The sequence below is a fragment of the Epinephelus moara genome, chromosome 11 (genome assembly GCF_006386435.1).
Source record: "Epinephelus moara isolate mb chromosome 11, YSFRI_EMoa_1.0, whole genome shotgun sequence".
NCBI lineage: Eukaryota > Metazoa > Chordata > Actinopteri > Perciformes > Serranidae > Epinephelus > Epinephelus moara.
The window spans coordinates 36014515-36035444 of NC_065516.1; the positions used below are offsets into that span (position 1 = coordinate 36014515).

The 20930-nt window shown below is 43.7% G+C and overlaps 1 protein-coding gene across 5 annotated transcripts in view; it reads right to left on the bottom strand.

Annotated features, from left to right (window-relative positions):
• plppr5b (phospholipid phosphatase related 5b) overlaps positions 1 to 20930 on the bottom strand; it is a 170055-nt gene that overhangs the window by 23327 nt on the left and 125798 nt on the right. For all 5 annotated transcript variants that reach the window (XM_050056097.1, XM_050056096.1, XM_050056092.1 and 2 more), the window contains one exon: positions 18875 to 19125. In XM_050056097.1, the coding sequence (XP_049912054.1) occupies positions 18875 to 19125 (251 nt within the window). The remainder of the gene's footprint in view (positions 1 to 18874; positions 19126 to 20930) is intronic.

The window sequence follows — 20930 nt, forward strand, 5'->3', positions numbered from 1 at the left end:
CGTCCATGTAGGAAGCACAAGTGACTGTGAATCAGTTTCAGCTGCTTTGGTGCAAATCAAAGTGACAACAGGTGCAATGGAGAGGCAAAAGCAAGACAAGCCCCAAAAAGGGAATGGTTTTACATGTGGTGTCCACAGACAGCTGCTCTCTCCTTATCCTTCCTGACTGATTCTTCTCTAGTTTGGTCTCCTGCTAGTGAATGAGGGTGGCATGAGGGCCTCACGTCCCCCCCTGGGTTCCTCCTGGTGCAGAGGGCCCTGGGTTCCTCCTGGTGCAGAGGGCCCTGGGTTCCTCCTGGTGCAGGACAGTGCCCAGCCTCATGAGTCCAGAGTGTGTAGGCAGTTCCTGGATGATGAAGGTAGTGATGCCATTGACTGGTCCTCTCGTTCCCCTGACCTAAATCCAACTGAGCACCTATGGGACGTTATGTATCGATGCATCTGACGCCACCAAGTACCACCACAGACTGTCCAGGAGCTCACTGATGCCCTGATCCAGGTCTGGGAGGAGATCCCCCAGGACACCATCCACTGACCCATCAGGAGCATGCTCAGACGTTGGCAGGAGTGCATACAGGCACGTGGGGGGGCACACACAACTGAGGTACACACAAGTTGGATCAGCTGTGATTTAATTTTTTTACTTTGATTTTTGGTGTGATTTTAAATCCAGCCCTCAGTGGGTTGATGATTTTAGTTTCCACTGACCGCATTTTGTTCTCAACAAATTATACAATGTACATCAGTAAAGATTTTCAACTTGAATAATTCGTTCATCAAGATCTGATGTGTGATTGAAGTGTGCCTTAATGTTTTTGAGCAGTGTATCAATTAAATGACCTTATCTACCAAGCACAGGAGCAGGTCTTTGCATATGTTTTGATTGACACAAACGTGTGTTTCAGTGGAGGTGCATGAATATACAACCTTGAGGACTTAAATTCTGTTTAGTTGTAAATACTGGAGTCTTGCATATCAAATGTCCCTGACTCCTACACTGACACATGAGGTTTCCTTTGCTTTGTGAAGAGACTGGTGTATAAGGTTCTGCACATAAAGGCTGATAGAAAATATGATGAAACAGGTGAACATTTCTTATTGGTTTGACGGCTGATGTAAAAATCGGAGATGTTTTGCTCATAGAAGCTGTGTCGGTGTGTAAATGCCTGCAGACAGTAGGAGCCGTCAATGTGACTCAGCTCGTGCTGCATGTCTCCGAGATGTTTATGAGGATAAAAACTTTTCCCCCACTCTATATATTCTGCTGATGGAAAAATGCGGAAAATCAACATTATTTTAGTTTGACTTTCAAAAATATTCTGAAATTTCTTTCCTGTGCTCCTAATGTTTTATTAAAACCGCTGTGGTGAAATGCCACCAGACAGCTGTGACTGTGTGTAAATATGAGCTGATATGTTAAGTCTCTCCTCGGGGCATCTTTCTATTTTCTCCACTGTATTTAGAGAAGTGCTGGCAGATCTGCCACTGGAACTGCAGGATGAAAAAAAAAGATACCAGGGTGAGAAAGAAATCAGGAGAGAGAAGCAGAAGGAGAATAATAGATAGAAAAGAGGAAAGGAGTGACAGAAAAGAAAGAAAGTAGACGCCGAAGATGATACCCAGAGGGAGGGAGACGTAGAAAGTGAGTGAGGTGGGGGGGAGGTGACAAACATAGAGGGGAGGGAAAGGAGAGAGTGAGGATGGAAAAGTGGAAATCAAGTGAGAAATGGGGAGGAGTGCTGGAGAAGTGAAGCTATCTATCGCAGGCAGGGAGAGCACACCTCCCTGCCCTTCCACGTGCCTAACACTTTGCCTAATGTTTCAGTTGTTTACCTAAGACATCAGCTCGTGGTAACTATTACTGACATTAATATTTTTTCCTGGAACTCACAGCCCTAAAACATATCGTTCAACATAAACCTGGTCTCCAGCGTCAAGATCCTGAGCTTCTCACACCCATGGACGGCCATGTAAGACCGACAGACGATGTCTCTGCCATGTGTGGTCTTTGTGGTAACAACATAAAAGAGACTCAAGAGGAGAGATAGAGCCTGCAGCATCATCATCCTCTCCTCCTCCTCCTCGTCTTTCCCTCTCCTCTCCATCTGGGCCTCACATGAAGTGCTGTAAATAATGCATCATTATCATAAGGCCTGAGCTCTAATCTCTAAAGTGATAGCACACTGTAAAATCACTTGATTATCTCTCATTACATCACTGTCTTTAGATTAATCTGTCATTTTCCCATCAGGTCGGCTCCAGATTCATCACAGATTAAACATTTCTCAAAAACTGAATTTAGTATCTTTAGAAACATTGTTAAAGATGATCAGATAATACTTCACAGCATGCACTATATTCTGGCTAACACTATCCATGAATGTTTTCTTTCTTTGAATAGTGTCATGTTAGAGACCTGAGATGTGTCTTTATATGCATGTATTAATATGTTAATAAAAACATATTTGCTAATAGGTATGTGTGTGTACACTATGTATAAATTGAAGAATAATGTTCATATTTTGGGCAGAACTTTGATCGTCTGGCAACCTGTCCACGGTGTACGGTAACTGGGATAGGCTCCAGGCTCCATATTATAGACTAAGACAGGTTTGTGCTTTGTAAGATTGATATTTAGTAATCACTATTATATACTGTAAGTATATGGGTTATTTTTGTGTGAAAACTGTGAAACTGCAATAAAATGTGCATGTCAGTCACTTTAGTCAAAAGAAAACTTTATTTCCATTGCAATTTGATATTTGGTGGTATGGCTCTCTTCTGGGGCCTCTCTGCCCTTCCACGTGCATGCAAGGAAAGCCTAGAGCAGTGGCTTTGGATGTGAGCAGAGTCTGACATCGTGCCCTGCCTGAACTTACGCTACGTTGAATATTTAGAAAAGTCCAAGGTCAGGGGCGTAAATATAGACAGTGCAGGCAGTGCCGCTGAACTGGGGCCCATGATGTGGGGGTGGGCCCTCAAACAATGTGCTGGGTGGTGCATTGGCCCTTATGAGTAATTGCCAACTTGGAAATATTCAAAAACAAACTCAAAAACAAACATTCAAAACAGTGCTGTTTGCTATATATGCCCTTGAAAAAGGCAAACCCATCTTCATCATGTGTTTTTCTTTCTTTATTTGTAGAGAAAAAAAAAATCAACAGCATCTATAACAAAATGATATGCTTATTCCAAATAGACTATAATAAACTATTACATTTGTTAAATTAAATTAATAACGTCTAATTTTCTTTTTTTTGGTTATATACAGATATGCAACAATGACTCGGGTAATTGGGTAATATGTATGTTGATGTTATCCAATGTCAAGTCTCTGATCATGTGACGAGATGATATGTGCAAAATAGCATGCACTAGGGCTGGTGTAACTACTTTATGCCATGGTATAGGTTTATAAATATAAGGAAGCTGTCTGTTTAATTTCACTCAGTGACTCATGGAGAAGGGGTGGGATTTAATAAGTTTATACTTCCCCTCCTTTTCAGGTGTGTAAATCAAAGTAATTGTACGTTGTCAATTTTCTTTTACATTTTGGTTTTCATTATTTGTAAATATGACTTTCTCTCCATCTGTCTGCTTATATGTCCATTTCTTTTTTTATTTTTACAGGTTGGAAATAAATATCAAATATCTATGTCAATATACACTCACCAGCCACTTTATTAGTTACACCTGTTCATTTGCTAATCAGCCAATCACATGAAAGCAACTAAATGCATTTAGGCATGTAGACATGGCCAAGACAAGGGGTTTTTTTGGGGAGTTTTTCCTTATCCGCTGCGAGGGTCATAAGGACAGAGGGATGTCGTATGCTGTAAAGCCCTGTGAGGCAAATTGTGATTTGTGATATTGGGCTTTATAAATAAAATTGATTGATTGATTGATTGAAGACAATACCTTGGCCTACCAACGCCACTGACATCAGGGACCCAAACCTTTCAAAGGTTAAATTATATTTGAATTATTTTTTTTTTTCTGCTATGCTCAGCATCAGGATGTGTTAAAAATAATAAGATCATACAAGCTGGGGACTGGTAAACTCACGCATGTTATAACCTTTTGAGACCTCTGACCAACCATGTGGCATTTGTGCAGGGTGGAGGAGAGGAGCGTCTGTTACTGTACTTCCTGCTGAAAGGCCACAAAACAGCCTGTAGCTCTGCAGGTGGAACAGATGCACAACGGAATAAATACGGTTCTTTACAATGAAAGTTCTTTTTATAGGAATACATATATTTGATCGAACAGATGTAGACCTCTGAGTCAGAACGAGCGGGCTGATTTCTCACCAGATTCAAAGCACACTCGGTACACAATGTGTTTTCTCAAGCTACAGTGCCATACATGCATGTTAATATCCAATGTGGCCTCGTTTTAGTGCCATGATATCAATCTTGGGGAAAATGGAGGAGGGAGGAGCAGAGAGACAGAAACAGACAAATATAGACCAGAGGAAACACGTCTATGTTTGGCTCGAATCACTAATCTGTTGTGTTGAGGCAGCAGACAGCCTCTGAGGGCTTAATTGTATTTTTCATTGGAGTGCGCAATCTCTTCCAAGGCCAGATCAAATGTTTCCATTTCTCTCTCTGAAATTCATTTATTCTTCATCTCTTTGATTATTCAGGGCTTAAATATATCATGTGTTTCCGCTTGCAGGGTAAAATGGCTGCATGGCGGAGCTGTTTGAGGGAGCATTCTGGGAGGTTCTTTATGGTTCCTCTCCATTAATGGGTTAATGAAGGTCTTCAGTAATCAGCACATCCTGTTCAAAGGACCCCATTTCTGCAGTAATGCTCCACATCTCCTTAAGCAGTCCCCTGACACAAGGTCTGCAAGGCTTTAACTCTATTAGGGATGTCAGCAGTTAACCATTGATCAGTTAACTGCAGAGAATATTTTTGGCTGGTTACACTTGTTGGTCTATGTATTAACTTTGCTACATCCCACCACATGATAAGAAGCAAATGTCACGGGTATGCTCTGAACCCAGTAGCAGCACCAGAGACAGGTGGGCAGTTTGTAATAGTCTTTAATGAAAGTTTGTCAAACACAGATCGAGCAGGTCGGGGATAAAAACTTAGGGAGTCTGTTTGCTGGTTTGGAACCATCCAAGACATGGTGTAACGGGCGGGTGTTGGACCCAGATTCAGCACAGTGGCGCAGAGCGACATTTGGTAACGACCTTTACTTTTATACAAAGTGAATATGAACTTGAGCTGACGAAGATATTCTGGTAATGGTTCGTTCTTGGGGCTCAGAGCTCACACACAGTCTCTAGGTTCAGGAGCCTGGGAACAAACTGGGTCGAACCTGGAAGCGGGACCGAGAACAAGGACGTGACTTCTCGGACTTGAACAGTTCAGTCCGTTAGCAGGCAGAGGTAACAAAGAGGGGCTTACTGACGGCGTGGTCGAGAAGGAGAGAGGTCAGAAACAAGAGCAGTCCAGTGAAGCAGCAGAGCTGACGAGGGATGACAGCAGGGAAATAGAAGCCAGGTGATGGACTGAGGAGCCGACGGGTAGGTGAAAGGAGGACACACACACAAGGCAACGTGTGGCGTCACACAGATGGATTGCAGCAGTAGGCAACTGGCGAGCAGATGGCAACACTCATGCTGAATCATCGTCGCAGGAAAACACCACACAGCCACAGGCAGACGGAAACTGGAGACGTTGAGGCAGAACTTGTGGTCGGGAACAGAAGGCTGGTGAGTTTACCGGGAAACAGACGATGTGGACAGGTCAGAGGTAGGCAGGGTCGGTAACAGGAGCTCAGGCAGGTAAGGACTGCATGTGGGCAAAGAACTACCTGGCAAAGAGTGTGTGTGATGGAGAGACTTATATACTGGGCTGATTGGCTGTGGAGGCAGGTGAGTGGAGCGGGGTGATCAGGTGGGAGTGGCTGGCAGGTAGAGTGGAGAAACACTGGGAGAGCAGGGCAGCAGAATGCAGGCTGTGACACATGGGTTCAGTCCAAAGCACTGGTGTGGCACACCGAAGTAGAGAGCAGGTGACTCAGTGGCGTCCGCTGGATGCAAACAAGCAGCAAACAGTTCCAGTGTGTACAACGGTACCGTGAGGGAGCAGGCAGAAGCAGATGTCAGAAGAGCAGGATATTCAAAACCAGGAGTACTCACAGTAGAGGCTGCCACACCAGTGTAAAGCCGACCGTAGACAGAGAGGGACTTGTCAGCAGTAATAAGTGGAATCTGTGGTGCACACACAAAGACAGAATGTGCAGCCAAACAAAGCGAGGCAATCCACAGCAAAGAAGTCCACAGGTGGATGAACAGGTAAACTTATTTTGGAGAGGTGGGTGGCGATCTCTTTAAACAGCCGCGGGGAACATGGAAGCAGAGCTCTTGGTTGGGGCCAGAAGGCTGAGTGGTTAACCAGGGAGCAGACGAAGCAGGAAAGTCATCAGGCGGCGTAAGCAGCGAGGAAGCAGTCCGAAAACAAACGCTGGAAAGTCTGAGAAGAGTCTGTGAAGCTGGAGTCTTTGTACTAGCAGGAGGTGAAGATCCACAGGTGACGGGCATTAGCTTGATGAGATGGGTGTGGTGGACTGGCAGGGGTGAGAAATAGGTAGGTGTGGTGGAGAGGCGGGGTTAGTGAAAAGTTACTGGGTTAACTGAGAGAGGGCCATATATGGCAGATATGATGTGCAAGGTACCCTGGGTGTGTTGGTTGGTTACTTTGGCCAGGAGACGTAACTGATAAAAGCTTGTCTTAACAACATTGTCAATTTGTTTATCAAATTTCAAATAACTGTCAAAGATCACTCCCAGATTTCTGACAGTAGGACTGAACGATGAAGACAAGGCGCCAAAGCCAGTCGCCACAGTATCTCCAAACACAATGCACTCTGTTTTGTCTCCATTTAAATGCAGAAAGTTGTGGGCCAACCACTGCTTGATGTCAGCAATACAGTCAAGTAGGGAACTTTGTGCATCAGTACCTCTAGGCTTCAGTGGCAGATAGATTTGCAGATAATCTGCGTAACAATGAAAAGAAAGGTTGTGCCTGGCTTTAATAGACCCAAGTGGTAACACATATAACGAAAAAAGAATAGGGCCAAGAATAGAACCTTGCGGGACCCCACATGAGAGAGAGGCACTGGAGGAGCAGGAATCACCAATCATTACAGAGAAGGCTCTATCGGACAAATAAGACGTAAACCACTTAAGTACAGTGCCGCGAAAGCCAACATAGTGATTCAGACGTGACAGGAGGACTGTAGCAGAGGACTTTTATTTTGATGACACATTAAAGACATATACAACATAGGCTGATACAAAGAAAGGCACAAATTGGTGCACAGAAATTCACAAGAATGCAGGAAATTAAGAGTTTGATTTTGTGGCAGAGGAAACCCAAACTTCCTGTTTCAACGTTGAAACGAAACCTTCATCACTGACCTGCACCCAGTGTTTAAGAGAGCCGCTGTCCCTAAACATATCCGTGCATGTCCAAGCTCTGCAGGCATGATTCATGTTACACTGACAACTATTATCAGGCTGGACCGGTCATACTGTGGTGTGTGTGTGTGTGTGTGTATATATGTGCGTCCTTCACCAGGTCAAGGGTATTTCTCCCTGTGAGCCTTTGCTGCTTGTATAAGCTGTCACACACTATTAATTTTATACGTAGATGCACAGAAAAACCTGCAGGTTGACCTCTCTAAAACCTCACAGCACACATACAATAATGTTGGACCCGATTTGACCTGAGACTCTTCAGGTCAACTTGATTTGTCTTAACAGCCTTTGCGAGCGCTTCATAGCTGGGTGCGCGCTCTAACCTATTTCCCATTTAATGTCAGACATTAGCAGCTGTTGGCATGCTCACTATATCAGAGGCTTGTCAGCTAAATGGAGAGTGCGACATGAAAAATTCAACCTGAGGAGACGAAGCTGAGCAGCTCGACACGGTTTCAGACATCAATCTCTCCGTCTTGCCAAGTTCAAATGGTGTCCTGTGGTAATACTGAGGGGGACCTGCTCAGACAAAAGTGATATGGAGCCAGCACAGTCGTGTTCATATATCACACTGATTTAAAAGGGACTTTCAACGATGGATTTCACTCTGGGCTCTCGTCAGTTAGTTTTATGACACAGATCTCTCAGAGGTCAGCCGCATATTAACCCTTTGTTTCAAGTGGTATCAGGTGCAATCAGAGTGGTCCAACTCTGATATGATGGATGACATTTTTATTGTAGTTCAATACTGCACTAAATATTTAATTCCAACTGGCCCTAAACAGACTACCTTTTATCTCATTATTGTTACTACTATTATTATTTATTTATCTTTATTAATTTGTTTTCTTTATTCTCTTTGTTTTGCTTTCTGTCCTGTATCTTTTATATTTGTGTTTTTGTGCTGTTAAAATGTAAAAATCTTTAGAAATAAAATCTTTTTAAAAAATTGCATAACATATCTGTTTAAGAATAGAGAGAGCTGTAAAGTTTTGTGCAGGAATATTAGTTAGGAGAGAATATTAGTTGCTTAGTGTATGGCAGGGCTGCTGTGTAGTGATGCTGCAGTGTACTGTTGAGATCGTGTTTTATGCTGGTGGGGAAAAACCCTCTCACGGTCACAACTGTCGAGCAGATTTGCCCACTTCCTACTGGCCAGCACCATTTTGGTGAGGTGGGTTTTTAAAAGCTGTGGAGGGGCGGGGCTTGTAAAATGAACATGGATTGTGGAGGAGTGGGCATGTGTGTGTGTGGCATGACTGGCTGAGGTGTCACAAAGGGTCAGACATTTAGTAATTTTGCACATGATGTTATATAACACAGGAAAATAGAGACCCTGTGAATGCAACCCAGTCTCACTCTGAAGTTGCCAGATACCGGCGCTTGGTCAGTGACCTCCGGCATCAGATACTAATGAAAGAGGGGTGGCATCAGGGACACACGCAGCCAGACAAAAACTTAAAGGGACAGTGCACCTAAAAATGTAAATTCAGCCATTATCTACTCACCCATATGCCGAGGGAGGCTCAGGTGAAGTTTTAGAGTCCTCACATCACTTGCAGAGATCCAAGGGGAGAGGAGGTAGCAACACAACTCCACCTAATGGAGGCTGACGGCGCCCCAGATTCAAACGTCCAGAAACTCATAATTGAAACCACAAAATATCTCCATACTGCTTGTCCGTAGTGATCCAAGTGTCCTGAAGCCCCGACATAAAAAGTTGTTTGGAAAAACCTCATTTGAACTCTGTTTTTAGCCTCATTGTAGCCTGTAGCTCTGACTGCCTCTCTGGGCACTGAGCGCTTGCGCGAGACCGTGAGACATGGGCACCGCCTTCATGTGTGTTCACGTGCTTTCGCTGGTCTCGCACACGTGAGCTCGGTCATTTTTGGGTGCACTATCCCTTTAAGTTAACGCAGCGGAAGTCCGAGTAGCGTGGCCAAACGCAGCTTTACAGTCTTGTTATGGTGGTGACATTACCTCATGCAACCGTGGTGTAGTTGGTTTTAGGGATGCACAATGTTGGATTATTTGCCGATATCCGATATGTAACAACTCATTTGGCTGATAACCAATACCGATATCAATATATCCATTTTTTCCCCACCCATTTCAGCGATCAAGTCTCTTCTGTAGTGGAATTAACATCATCTTATAAATGCATACTCTTATCATGACGGCCCACCAGCAGATGGAGACATGACAATACCTCTTAGTGTATGTAATATTCATTCATTGTGCAAATTAAGAAAAAAGCATATTGTCCGATTCTGATAGTTGATTTTAAAGCCGGTATCAGCCGATACCGATGACATGCCAATATCATCATGTATCCCTAGTTCGTTTATAGCCGGTAATGTTAGCGTTTACTGTGGGCGACTGCATTCAGACTTCAATAATCATTAAAGTGGTGTTCATTAGTGAAGATTATCTTGCTGAACAAAACGTGTAAGGATCATGAATATCTGTTTGCCACAGAGCTCATCTTCTGCAATAATTCAAAATCCAATGGAAAAATCTCAGGATTGTTGATGAGGGAACCAGGGCCAAGCTAACTTCCTCATCAGCCTACAGAGAAATGTCATCCCTGGTGAACTCTGGAGGTATTCAAGCACCAAATGAGGATTAATCTGCTGCTGGAAATAGTCCCCAACGAATGCAATATTTCCATCTGTCTGAGTAATGTTTGCGAAAAACTACAGTATCCAGCTGATTCAGGAAATTACTGAGCCTGTTTTATGGTACTATTTACAGTTTATGCCCTCAGCAGGACTCGGAGCTGAAAGCTACAGATGGAGTAGGAAAGTCTGAGAGAACTGAGAGACGGATACAAAACACTGCTGATGTTGTAAATACTAGAGACCATCTTGTGCTGCACTCCTGCCGTGGGACAGCAATCAGCAATTTAGAAGGAATGTGGGCCAGGGGCGTAAAGTGGAGGTGGTGGGTTGGAGGGGTGGGGCAATGGCCAGTTCTCAATTTCTTTTCTATCACTTTGTGAGCTAATTTTTCAACACCCCATTATCTCTTGCCACAGGAACCCACACTGTGTGGATGATGGGCACAATGTTGTATCAAGCCAAAACCTGTCTTTGTTTTCTGCCAAAAATGAGACTGTACTGTTAACAAAGTGATGGCCATGATCGGATGAGAATTTTTCTGGAATTCTCCACCTGGGAATGGTGTCCTTCAACAAATGTTTAGCAGTTGATTTAGCATCTGCATGTTCGCCTTACTTTCACACTCCCCTCCTACTTCCAGCCCTCTTACTTAGACCGCAGCCATCTTTGAACTCAACCTTTATTCTAATGAAATAACACACCTGTAAGAGTTTTGGGACTTTATCTATCACTGTTGTGGCACTATCACATTGACATAATCTATCCACAGACAGAGAGACAGACAGACAGACATATAAACACCAAAAATCAACCCAGTCTCACTCTGAAGTCGTTGAAAACAGATGCTTTGTCAGTGACTTCCAGCATCAGACACCAACGAAAGTTAAGGCGGCGGAGGTTTGAGTCGGGTGGGCGAGAGGGGATATCGGAACGGTCCAACAACCACTGACTTTTACCTGGAGAGCCGGTGTTCACTCCCGGTAGGAATGTAAAGCCAAACCCTGTTTTTTATCCCCCTAAAACCATGTGCTTTTGTTGCCTAACCCAACCACATGTGTTTGTTGTTGGAGGAAAAGAACATCAATTCATCGTGTTGTACCAACGTAGTACTTTTATTTTGAAAGAGACTGAAAGCAAACTGTACATTTCCTGTGAAAACAGAAGTGTATTTTGAAAACAGACAATGCATGTAACAGGCTGAAGTTGACACGGTGTCCCAGAACGTCAACAACCAACACACCCAGGGTACCTTGGACGTCATATGTGGACGTGGAAAGTCCATGACCAAACGTGGACATGTGACGAGGTCACAGTCACAGTTGGTGGATGTGCTGATTCTCTGTAACTGCAGATGTTGGTGCAGGAGTGCCAGGACATACTGTATAACTTTCATTGGAATGAATTGTGCACACTCTTGTAACATGATATCCAGCTCTCTTATGGATTCAACCTTTAAAAGCAGGTACACACACTGTCTCGTGCATGCATGACTGTCCGTTCTCTCCTCTGACATGCAGTGTTTCAGGCTTTTTTTTGACTAAGCAGAGGAAAACTTAAGTGGTGATATCCAACATGGCTGAAGAGGCAGATCAAACAACACCGCCTTCACAAATTCAAACTCAAGAAGAAATCGACAGCGCGGGCGTTGCTATACTGTACTGTGACATCTTTTCTTTACAGAGTAAAAATACCACAGCAACAAACAAACCACGGCTGGGAATTAAAAAGCAAGCTGAGACTCTCACAGCTGGATAGAACTCCTCCAGACAAACACTGCGCTGTCACACAGTCAACACAGACTCTGCCTCTGTCAGTCTATAAATGCCACATTGTACAATCAATACCTGACAATAGGCAATTGACATGCACACTCCCCCTGCATGCTGCAACCACGACCATCCACACAACATACAACTGTTTGGAGGTTGTGAGGCCGTGTTTTGGGAGAAGTAACATGTTTGAAAGAGTGATGCTTAGAGTTAGAATCTGGGAGGTCACCTTACACATTTTAAACATGAATTACTGTGTCCATGTTTAAAATGTGTCAGGTGACCATGGGCTGCGCCAGACTGAGAATCTTCCTAGTGGACCAACAGTCCTCATCAGGGTCCATCAGTGGACCAACAGTCCTCATCAGGGTCCATCAGTGGACTAGTCTCCTGCATGTTTCTGATATGAATGTAATGATTAAATGATATATTTTGGTGGTTTGAGTTGAAGGTGTGAGAAAGAATAGTATCAGTAACATTGTTAACACTGTGCTACATTACAGAGAAATACAAACCGTACTAATGAACCTTCATTAATATAGGCCTATATTTTATCTACAAGTGCACGTCACACACTGAGCGAGCCGCCTGTTAATGACGCTGTGGGCTAATGGGCATGTAGCTACTTCCATGTTTCAGATGATACGTCATGTTTGTAGTCGACCAATGAAGATGAGTTTACATATCACCTTGGGTTCGTCCTTCACCTTCTCAAAATGATCCCACACTTTGGATTTCCTGCCCGACATGTTATTAACTAGCCTGTGGAATAACCGCAGGTACCAGCCCTGGAAATTAACCTGACTCCTGTCTGACTGCTGAGCGTGGACACTTCCTGTGTCTGTCCTTTCAAAGTAAATTCCCAAATTGTTCGGTCATATAGGTTTTGGCTTAAGTGAGTGACCAATGAAATCTTGGAGACAAATGACCTTTCTGGTCGACATTTAGGATGCAGCCCTACTTTCAGGGTAACATATTTTGCAAAATGCACTCCTTCATGGCTGTAAACATAAAGATGTCTCCCCGGTGTCTCCAGAGACCCACAGAGAGTAAGAAAAGACCATCCTCCATCTTTTTCTCCAGCTCGATCTGTTAGAAAACACAGGTAATAACGAACGAATCAGACTTGCTGCTGGATACGACGTCCTATCGGGGTTGCAGTGCCAAAGAACCACCTCCAGCTAGGTGACCATCTCCACCCACACAGACGGCCTACCTAGTGATCCACCTTACTGTCTTCAATTGTGATTTCTTCCTTACTGTGCTCCGCGGCACAAGGAAAGCACACTACGTGCTCTGTTGCTGGCTGCAAGAACCAACAGAACAATCTTCATGTACTCCCATCATCTGAGAATGAGCAGAACCAGTGGATTTAGTTGTAACTAAACTGTCCTGACAACAACTGGAGAACTCTTTCTCAACAAGGGCTCAGTACACAACAGAGTTCAATTTAAAACTGAAGTTAAAACTCAGGATGGACTGACGTCGCCCGGGTAGCTTATGTGTCTAGCTTTGATTGTGCTGTAGACCCACAGGATGGATCAATGTTGGAGTGCTACATGCTCACACCTTGGCTCTGCATATCTTCACAACAAGTGCTTTCTCCTTCACTGGGCTCTGTAGGTCATTTTCGTAGCCTGCAAATAAAGATGGACAGCATGACAGCCCCGAAAATGTGAAGCCAAAACATCTTGATCGTCCCCTGCTGGCTGGTTGCAGTATAGGTCATAAACCCCGCCCCCCATGTTTGCTGATGTGACACGAGCCAAACTAAAATAATCTAATTTCACATCAAATAGATCTTTTATCCAAAGATGGTTTTTGTACTTTTTTGCACTCTGGGAGGAAGCGGAGACGCATCGTGAGCCGTTGTTTTCGGTTTAGCAGCAGTCATGTGGCGGATTTCATTGTAGCAGTGCAACTGATCTTTGTTACAGTGATTCTCTGGCTGAGGGATGAGAGTCAGCACCTCCAAGTCTGAGGCCATGGTCCTCTGTCGGAAACCAGTGGTTTGCCCTCTCCGGATCGGGGGAGAGTTACTGCCTCAAGCGAGGGAGTTCAAGTATCTCGGAGTCTTGTTCACGAGTAAGGGTAGAATGGAGCGTGAGATGAATCGGCGGGTCGGTGCGGCTTCTGCAGTGATTCGAGCGCTGCACCGGTCCGTCGTGGTTCAGAGGGAGCTGAGCCAGAAAGCAAAGCTTTCAATTTACTGGTCCATCTACGTCCCAACTNAGCTTTCAATTTACTGGTCCATCTAACCCAACTCCCAACTCTCACCTATGGTCATGAACTCTGGGTAGTGACCGAAAGAATGAGATTGCGGATACAAGCGGTGGAAATGAGTTTCCACCGCTTGTATCCGCAATCTCTGGGGTTCTGAGATGTCTGGGGTGCTTTGCTCGGCCTGCTGCCCCTGCGACCTGGCCCCAGATAAGCAGATGAAAATAGGTGGATGGGTGGATTCTCAGGCTGCCAGGACTGCAGCGTAGATGTGGAAGACTCAAAACCCGGCCCATAAGAGCAGACTGGGCTTTTCGTCAGGGGGGTCTTAAAAACCACAGGCAGGAAGCGCATCACAACCTGGTATCCCTGAGATTAACATTCATGGTGTTTGATTCTGTGCCCTACAGTTTAGACAATGACACCACCTTACAGTGTCGATTCAGGCAAAAACATAATCACGAGTCTTTACATTACTGTTACATTATCATCTGAATGGGGTAATTACAGCCTCATTTGGATGAGTCCTCGGGTTCAGTGGAGGCTGGATGGCTGTGTTTGACCCTGACACTGCTGTAATGACTGAGACAATGACAGTTTGAAGAGGAGTGAGCATCATCTCCTCAGAGTTGCAGGGTTGTGTGTTTGTGTGTGTGTTGCGTGTATAAGTGTCTGTGTGCAGACTGCATGTATGTCCTGAACGCTGAGCTGTTCACAAACAATGGCCTTTGCTAAATGACCTAGATAACAGAGGCAATCTGCTCTCCCCATCGTGCGGGGAGTCACTGATGGTCCAAAGCCGTGCATCCGTCGCTCATGGGCACTCGGGCAGACGCTGGCTCTCTGACACAGAAAATCAAAGCAATCAGACCATCAGCTAGAATCAGAGCCTTTCTGGAAATGTTTGTGTGTTGTGCTCAAAGGATAAATCCACAGTGAATCACGCAGGATAGAAATGTGCTGCTGCACTGCTCTCTGTGGATTCAAACATTCAGGCATGTTGGACTGTTGACCAAAGGGGGATGGATCAGTTAGATGAAATGCTGGAAAGGATGATTTCTTCTTGCTTTTATTCTTGTGAGCACATCCACACTGCATTATACAAAAATAAAAGAACACAGTGCTTTAAATGTTATCCAGCAGATTCTTCCAGCCACACTCAAATCTGATATCTGTGAGGGGAGACAGTCACCCCCTCAAATGAATTCTGGGAAGTGTCCCTGTCGCTCTGACACTATCTGTGATCTATAACTGGGCCTTACATAAGACAATCTAGCGAGAAATTAAATGGGAAGTAAAATGTGATCATCTTATTAGACATCAGAGAGATTAGATGCAAGGTCACACACACTAAGGCCTGCAGTGGAACAGCACAGAGCGGCTCAGACATTATATAACGACCACTTTGACACGAGGTGGTTCAAGGCAGAGGAGGCTTCAGTTAAAGCATCCAGCTCAGTCTCACTGACCTCAGAGCAGCAGTGCTGGTGAATGTCTGTGAAGGCTTAATCCAAATCACTGCACTGAAGTCTTACTTGAAGGAATTTAGCTGTTCAGCTGAAAGGTTTCTTCACTTCACTCCACCACTGTGGCTGATAACACTGGTGACTACTCTATATTACAAACTACACAGCCGGCTGTATAGGATTGAATTCTTAGACCTAGACAGAGAAGATGGTATTTAGCGAGCTCTAATTATCAAATGTTGGCATGCCTAAAGGGTAACTTTGGTATTTTTCAACCTGGACGCTGTTTTCCCACATGTTTGAGTCTAAAGCCCTTTTCTTAAATTAATTATTGAGCTATGACCTAAAACATATTTTGTGAGGTCACAGCAACATTGACCTTTGACCAACATTTCTAATCTGTTCATTTTTGAGTCCAAGTGGACATTTGTGTCAAATTTGAGGAAACTCCCTCAAGGCTTATTGAGATATTGTGTTCATGAGAATTAGATGGATGCAAGGTCACAGTGACCTTGACCTTTGACCACTATAATCTAATCAGTACATCAATGTGTCCAAGTGGATGTTTGTGCCAAATTAGAAGAAATTCTTGTTGCGATATCACATTCACTATAATGTAAAGCACATATGGACATGCAGACCAACACATTCTCACTCCGACCTCGTCACATATTGAAAATACATGCACTTCGTGGTACAGAACCGCAAAATGTATGTTTTTTTTTTTCCCTTAAACAACAAACACACATGGTTGAGTTTAGGCAACAAGAGGAAGTGGTTAGGTTTAGAAGAAAAACAGGGTTTGGCTTTAGAACCTTACAGGTGATGAACACTGCTCTCTCGGGTGAAAGTTGTGTTTGTTGGACACATCCACCACCCCTCCCAGCAGCTCCATTCGGACTTTCGCTGCCTTATCTTTCATTCTTGCCCCACCACCCTTCCCCGACGCCGCCAGGCACCGTTAAACTATAATGGCAACCAGACGCGTATCATGCTGACGTTAAAGGACGGACAATCTGAAAACCTAATGCCTCTGACCATGGCTATTGAAGTCAAACATCAGACACCAACAAAGTTTGAAATCGCCTACAGAACTTTCTACTGTAGATGAAGTTTGAGGTTTGCTTTCTACCCAGTAAACTAGGGGTGTAACGGTACACAAAAATCTCGGTTCGGTACGTACCTTGGTACACAAATCACGGTTCGGTTTTTTTCGGTACAGTAATGAAAAAAATAGACAACTATTAAATATCTTTTACTTATTGGTAACCTTATTAAAACATACCACCACAGCAGTTAACTCTTTTTACACAATTTTTGAATGAAACAAATATATATAAAATCCTGCTTTTTCACATTGTTTGAATGAAAATAGAAATATAAAAGTGAAAAATAAAATCCTGCTGTTTTTTTAACACATTTTTTGAATGAAAAATATAAATATACATTTCTGCTTTAACAGTTTTACTCAATTAAAATAAAAAGTATAGTGCAGCTGGTCAGCTTTAAAGCCTGCTCAGATTCAGTTTTACTAGGAACTTACTTAGCTTTCCCACTTTGTTAAAGTGCAGTAAACAAAACATGCTTATATCTAAAGTGCAGCTTAAACAATTTTACTCAACTCCAATGGCGTTGATTATTTCTTTAGCGCGATGGTCAGGGAAACGCTCTTTCTTTTTAAACGACGACGATATCGTAGTTTGCACCAGATTGCTTTTTCTAGTCGTGCCGGTTAACGTTCAAACTCGGGTGGTGTCGCTTTAGATGCGTTAGCATGTTAGACGTGTTTCCAAGTACATACCCGACCGCTGTTCTGCAGTGTCGGCACACTGCTTTTGTCTTGTCAACTTGTTTATTTCCATCTTCGTATTTTACCCTGAAACCAAAGTGTTCCCAAACGGAGGACTTAAGGTTTGCGGGTGGGTCTTCAGGTTCGTCAGGCTCACTTGCCATGTTGTCAAAATGCGAGAATGCGCTGCACAAAGTGAAAGCGGAGATTTACGGGACTCGGTCCGTCACTCAATTATGTCCGTCGGGGAACTAGATATTTTAAATGGTTCGGCTCGTAAAAATGGAATTAAAATAAAACAAAATAAAATAAAATAATATCCTGCACCCAATAATTCGGTACAGGGTCGTGCCGAACCGAAAGTCGCGTACTGAACGGTTCGACACAAATACATGTACTGTTACGGCCCTACAGTAAACACATACAGCCAGTCACGCACTGACTCCATCGACTCCCACTTGGATTTGAGCACATTTTGGTATCACCTCTCACTGAAAATAAAGTGAAAACTAAATAGTAACATAGATGTCCTGGGATTCTACCCTCTTCCTCTGACTGAATAACTGTATCTGTAGCTGGTGGGTCAACAGCTGAACCAGCTGCTTTTAAACTGATGTTGCAGTATTCTGTGTGCATAAGCACTTTGAGCTGAATATGATTAGCATAAGTATATCACTTGCACTCTCAAACTTATGGAAAAAAGCATTTGGGAGAGAGAACTGGGATTGCACAGTGCTAACTTGGTCTGACTTCCTGTATAATCTGTCTTGGCAGCCATGCAATAAGTAGAAAATAGAATTACTTCAACATGGGATCATTTTATTCATCCCTCAAGCTATTATCTGGGAGACATTCAGCACCTATATAACCCTCACACACGCCTGCAACACTGTGATTTTGCTCCGTTTCTCATGCCTCTAATCTTTTTTATACATTTCCAGTTAGCTTCACCCCAAAGACATTGTTCATCATTTTCTGAAATATGCTTATTCTCTTTTTCTGAAAGTGAGATGTTCAGACTGATATCACTCTCATATCTAAATATGGAGCTAGCCCCAGGAGGCGATTAGTTTCGCTTTGCATAAAGACTGGAGGCGGGTATATCAGCTAGCCTGGCTCTTAGGTCTCAGTTTAATAGATTGAGCCACAACCTATATCAGTCATGTTTACATGGCACTTACCAAAGTAATTGGCCAACTGCTCACAAGCAATCAGACGATCAGAAAGAAACAAGTTTATCCAAATCTAAACTGCTTTATTTGGATTTTTAAACTGAAAGTGAGCTCAAGTTCATTATTACTAGGACTCCCTCACTTGACAGGAAAACTGTGTGAGCACAGCTACAGTAAGTACAGATGAAAGATGAGACAGAAAGTGGGTTTGATCGTATAACTGCTTGAGTTTCTTGATGTCACCATGCTCCCAGATTTCAGTAGTTTACCATGAATAAATGTATTTGGAATCTGACAAACAGTGAAAGTAGTAAATGCAGGAGCAGAGTGACTCACAGCCAGGTAGAGTGCGGCGTAGACACTGAGTGCGGCCTCCTTGGATGGGAAGGTCTTGCGGGCGCGCAGGATGTCGTCCTGGTTTCCTGTGCAGGCCTCCTGGTGGCTGATGTAGCGCAGGGCCTGCTGGCAGCCCAGTGCCGTGTAGTTGGGCTTACAGACCGTCAGGAAATAGGGTGCCAGGTTCCCTGTCACTACCTGGCCTGCATTGACAAAGATGTCGACGGTGAAGAGGCCAAAGGTGTAAACTCCTGGGAGGAAAAAAGAAGATGTTAAGAGGGACACATGGGACAGACAGAGCTACCATCAGCAGCAACATTTGTGATATCAAGACTGAAAAGGTGGAGCTTGTTCAAAATACTAAGCTGTGTGGGTTGTCCCTCCACCAGCCTTCTTAGCTACTGTTATCATGAACCTCATCAGCTTAATAGGAGGAGGCTGTATTATAATCTCTGACTCGACAATTATTATTACTCCTGGCTCACAGAATTCATTTTGGAGGAATGAAACATCTTGAAGCTTAACCTTTGACCTTCAACCACCAAATTCTAATCATCTTATTCTTCAGTCCAAGTGGACATATGTGTCAAATTTAAAAAAAAAATCCATTAAGGTTCTTGAGATATCATATTTACAAGAATCAAACAGATGCAAGGTCACAGTGACCTTGACCTTTGACCACCAAAATCTAATCAGTTCATCCTCGAGTCAGAGTGAATGTTTGTGCCAAATTTGAAGAAATTCCCTCACGGTATGCTTGAGGTATTGCATTCACATAATGAGACAGACAAGGTCACGATGACCTTGACTTGTGACCACAATAATCTAATCAGTTAATTCGTGGCACCTCGTATCGTAGCCTCGGCCACCAGTGTATGAATGGGTGAATGTGACTCGTAGTGTAAAAAGCGCTTGGAGTGGTTGGATGATGCTGTATAAGTGCAGTCCACTTGCAGCACACCATTCAGGTTACTGCTACCTGGTTTCTGCCTCCTGCACCATAGAGGGAATAGCTAGCTAAATAATATCAAAAATAAAATTTCGGCTCTGACAGGATAATCAAACTTTGAGGATGATGTTGCTCCAAGGCTGTTTTATGAAATGATCTTTTTCTTTACTGCACATGAAAACATGTCTAACTGAGTGAATTCATACACCAGTAAAATCAGCTCATAAATTCTTTTGCTGGCATGCTTTGTTTGGTTGCCATGGTCACACTGTGAGTCATAATCAACTCAGACAGTGGTGTCAAATAGCTGTGCGTGTCCATGAGAGCGGCAGCCATCGTCTCCCTCCTTGCTGCTGCCTCTGATGTTGGCGCCACACCTGCCGTCATGTTTGTTAGGAACACTGAAGGCTGATGTGAAAAATACTCAGAGTCGGACATACCTTCATAGAGACTGTATGTCTGTACACTACAGAGCCTCTACATGTGACCAAGAGGAGTAGGTGGAATATTCACAACACACCCACATCAGGATCAGTGCAAACGGTCACATCACTGTGGCGTTATCAGCCATTACTGCCTGTGTGTCCCTGTGTCATTGTATTTTTATTAATCTCATTTTGCAAAGTTATAATGCTTATAGGGAAGATTTTCTTTCCCCACAAAATGATCAGCTTAGCTCTTATTACCAGGTCGTCAAATATGAACGCTTTGTCACGCCCCTTGTGATGTGATGTCAACACCGAAGACGCCCTTTAGCGTGTTTGTGAGACTCATCAGGCTTTCAGAAAACTCCAGTGGAAACCGATCTGCAGCAAAACTTTAATCTGAGAGAAACTGATGCAGCATAAAGAGCTAGAAGTCTGCACAGGGTGTGACGGAGGGGAGGGGTCAGACAACACTGCACTTTCACCCAAGAGCAGCGCTGCAGTCAAGACCACCTAAACTGAGACCACATCAAGACCAAGACCAGAATGTGTTGAGACCAAGTCAAGACCAAGACCAGAATGTATGTGGACCAAGTCAAGACCAAGATCAGAATGTTTCGAGACCAAGTCAAGACCAAGACCAGAATGTATGTGGACCAAGTCAAGACCAAGACCAGAATGT